Raw genomic sequence first — 1,885 nt, forward strand, 5'->3', positions numbered from 1 at the left:
CTCCCCCACCGCGCGCCTCCCGCCCGGCTTCCTATAGCCCCTGGCAAAAATCCTCACGTGCCCGATGTTCTCGCCTCCCAGTGGCTTGCCCCACACTCTGCCCCCGCTCCTCCCCAGCCTATTTCTTCTCCCTCCCACTGCCGCCTTTAACGTTTCCTTCTCCAGCTCAGCCTCCAGGCACCCACATGTCCCTTATTCGATCCCCTCTTCCCGCCCCCTGCAGCCCCTCCTTAAATTCTGCGTCCCCTCTTACTTGGGGCTCAGACCTTTCTCAGAGCCCTTCCTGGCTACGGCCCTTCCAGCACCTTCTCACCACGCAAGTCCCCACTTCTGATCCTGTTCCCAGGAACCACCCTCACTATCTCCACATTCCCCTTCTTTCCTTGTGGTTTGACCTCACACTCGGCCCACTTCACTCCTCCCAGGCATTAGCACACCTTTCCTTCTCTATACACACCTCCGTCTGCATCTCTGACTCAACACCCAGGCTCCCCGTTAAGGCGCTTTGCACCCCTATTTTAGCCTACCCTTAATTTCTGCTCCCAGCCGCTCAGGTCTTGGACTCGCTCTCTTTAGCGCCCCCTACGGGCTGTAGCCTTAAGCCACGGCTCAGGCCCTGTCTTCCAAGGCCGCACCAGCTCAGCCCCGGGTTTGGTTGCCTCTTCGCTTCGCAGGGTATGTTCGTGCTGGGCCTGCCCTACGCCATCCTGCACGGCGGCTACCTGGGGCTGTTCCTCATCATCTTCGCCGCCGTGGTGTGCTGCTACACCGGCAAGATCCTCATCGCCTGCCTGTACGAGGAGAACGAGGACGGCGAGGTGGTGCGCGTGCGGGACTCGTACGTGGCCATCGCCAACGCGTGCTGCGCTCCACGCTTCCCCACGCTGGGCGGCCGCGTGGTGAACGTGGCGCAGATCATCGAGCTGGTGATGACTTGCATCCTGTACGTGGTGGTGAGCGGCAACCTCATGTACAACAGCTTCCCGGGGCTGCCCGTGTCGCAGAAGTCCTGGTCCATCATCGCCACGGCCATGCTGCTGCCCTGCGCCTTCCTTAAGAACCTCAAGGCCGTTTCCAAATTCAGCCTGCTGTGCACCTTGGCCCACTTCGTCATCAACATCCTGGTCATCGCCTACTGCCTGTCGCGGGCGCGCGACTGGGCCTGGGAGAAGGTCAAGTTCTACATCGACGTCAAGAAGTTTCCCATCTCCATCGGCATCATCGTGTTCAGCTACACGTCGCAGATCTTCCTGCCTTCGCTGGAGGGCAACATGCAGCAGCCCAGCGAGTTCCACTGCATGATGAACTGGACACACATCGCCGCCTGCGTGCTCAAAGGCCTCTTCGCGCTCGTCGCCTACCTCACCTGGGCCGACGAGACCAAGGAGGTCATCACGGACAACCTGCCCGGCTCCATCCGCGCGGTGGTCAACATCTTCCTGGTGGCCAAGGCGCTGCTGTCCTACCCGCTGCCCTTCTTCGCCGCCGTCGAGGTGCTGGAGAAGTCGCTCTTCCAGGAAGGCAGCCGCGCCTTCTTCCCCGCCTGCTACGGCGGCGACGGCCGCCTCAAATCGTGGGGGCTGACGCTGCGCTGCGCGCTGGTGGTCTTCACGCTGCTCATGGCCATCTACGTGCCGCACTTCGCGCTGCTCATGGGCCTCACGGGCAGCCTCACGGGCGCCGGCCTCTGCTTCCTGCTGCCCAGCCTTTTCCACCTGCGCCTGCTCTGGCGCAAGCTGTTGTGGCACCAAGTCTTCTTCGACGTCGCCATCTTCGTCATCGGCGGCATCTGCAGCGTGTCCGGCTTCGTGCACTCGCTCGAGGGCCTCATCGAGGCCTACGGAACCAACGCGGAGGACTAGGGGGCCAGGGCGAGCTCCCGCGC

The 1,885-nt window shown here is 62.5% G+C and overlaps 1 protein-coding gene across 1 annotated transcript in view; it reads left to right on the forward strand.

Moving 5' to 3' along the window:
* The window catches only part of SLC32A1 (solute carrier family 32 (GABA vesicular transporter), member 1), a 3,906-nt gene extending 2,027 nt beyond the window's left edge, over window positions 1-1,879 (forward strand). The window contains exon 2 of the mRNA XM_005867314.1: window positions 675-1,879. Coding sequence (XP_005867376.1) covers window positions 675-1,862 — 1,188 coding nt within the window. The 3' untranslated portion in view covers window positions 1,863-1,879. The remainder of the gene's footprint in view (window positions 1-674) is intronic.
* Window positions 1,880-1,885: the final 6 nt, after the last annotated feature.

Source organism: Myotis brandtii, unplaced genomic scaffold (assembly GCF_000412655.1).
Source record: "Myotis brandtii unplaced genomic scaffold, ASM41265v1 scaffold248, whole genome shotgun sequence".
Lineage (NCBI taxonomy): Eukaryota > Metazoa > Chordata > Mammalia > Chiroptera > Vespertilionidae > Myotis > Myotis brandtii.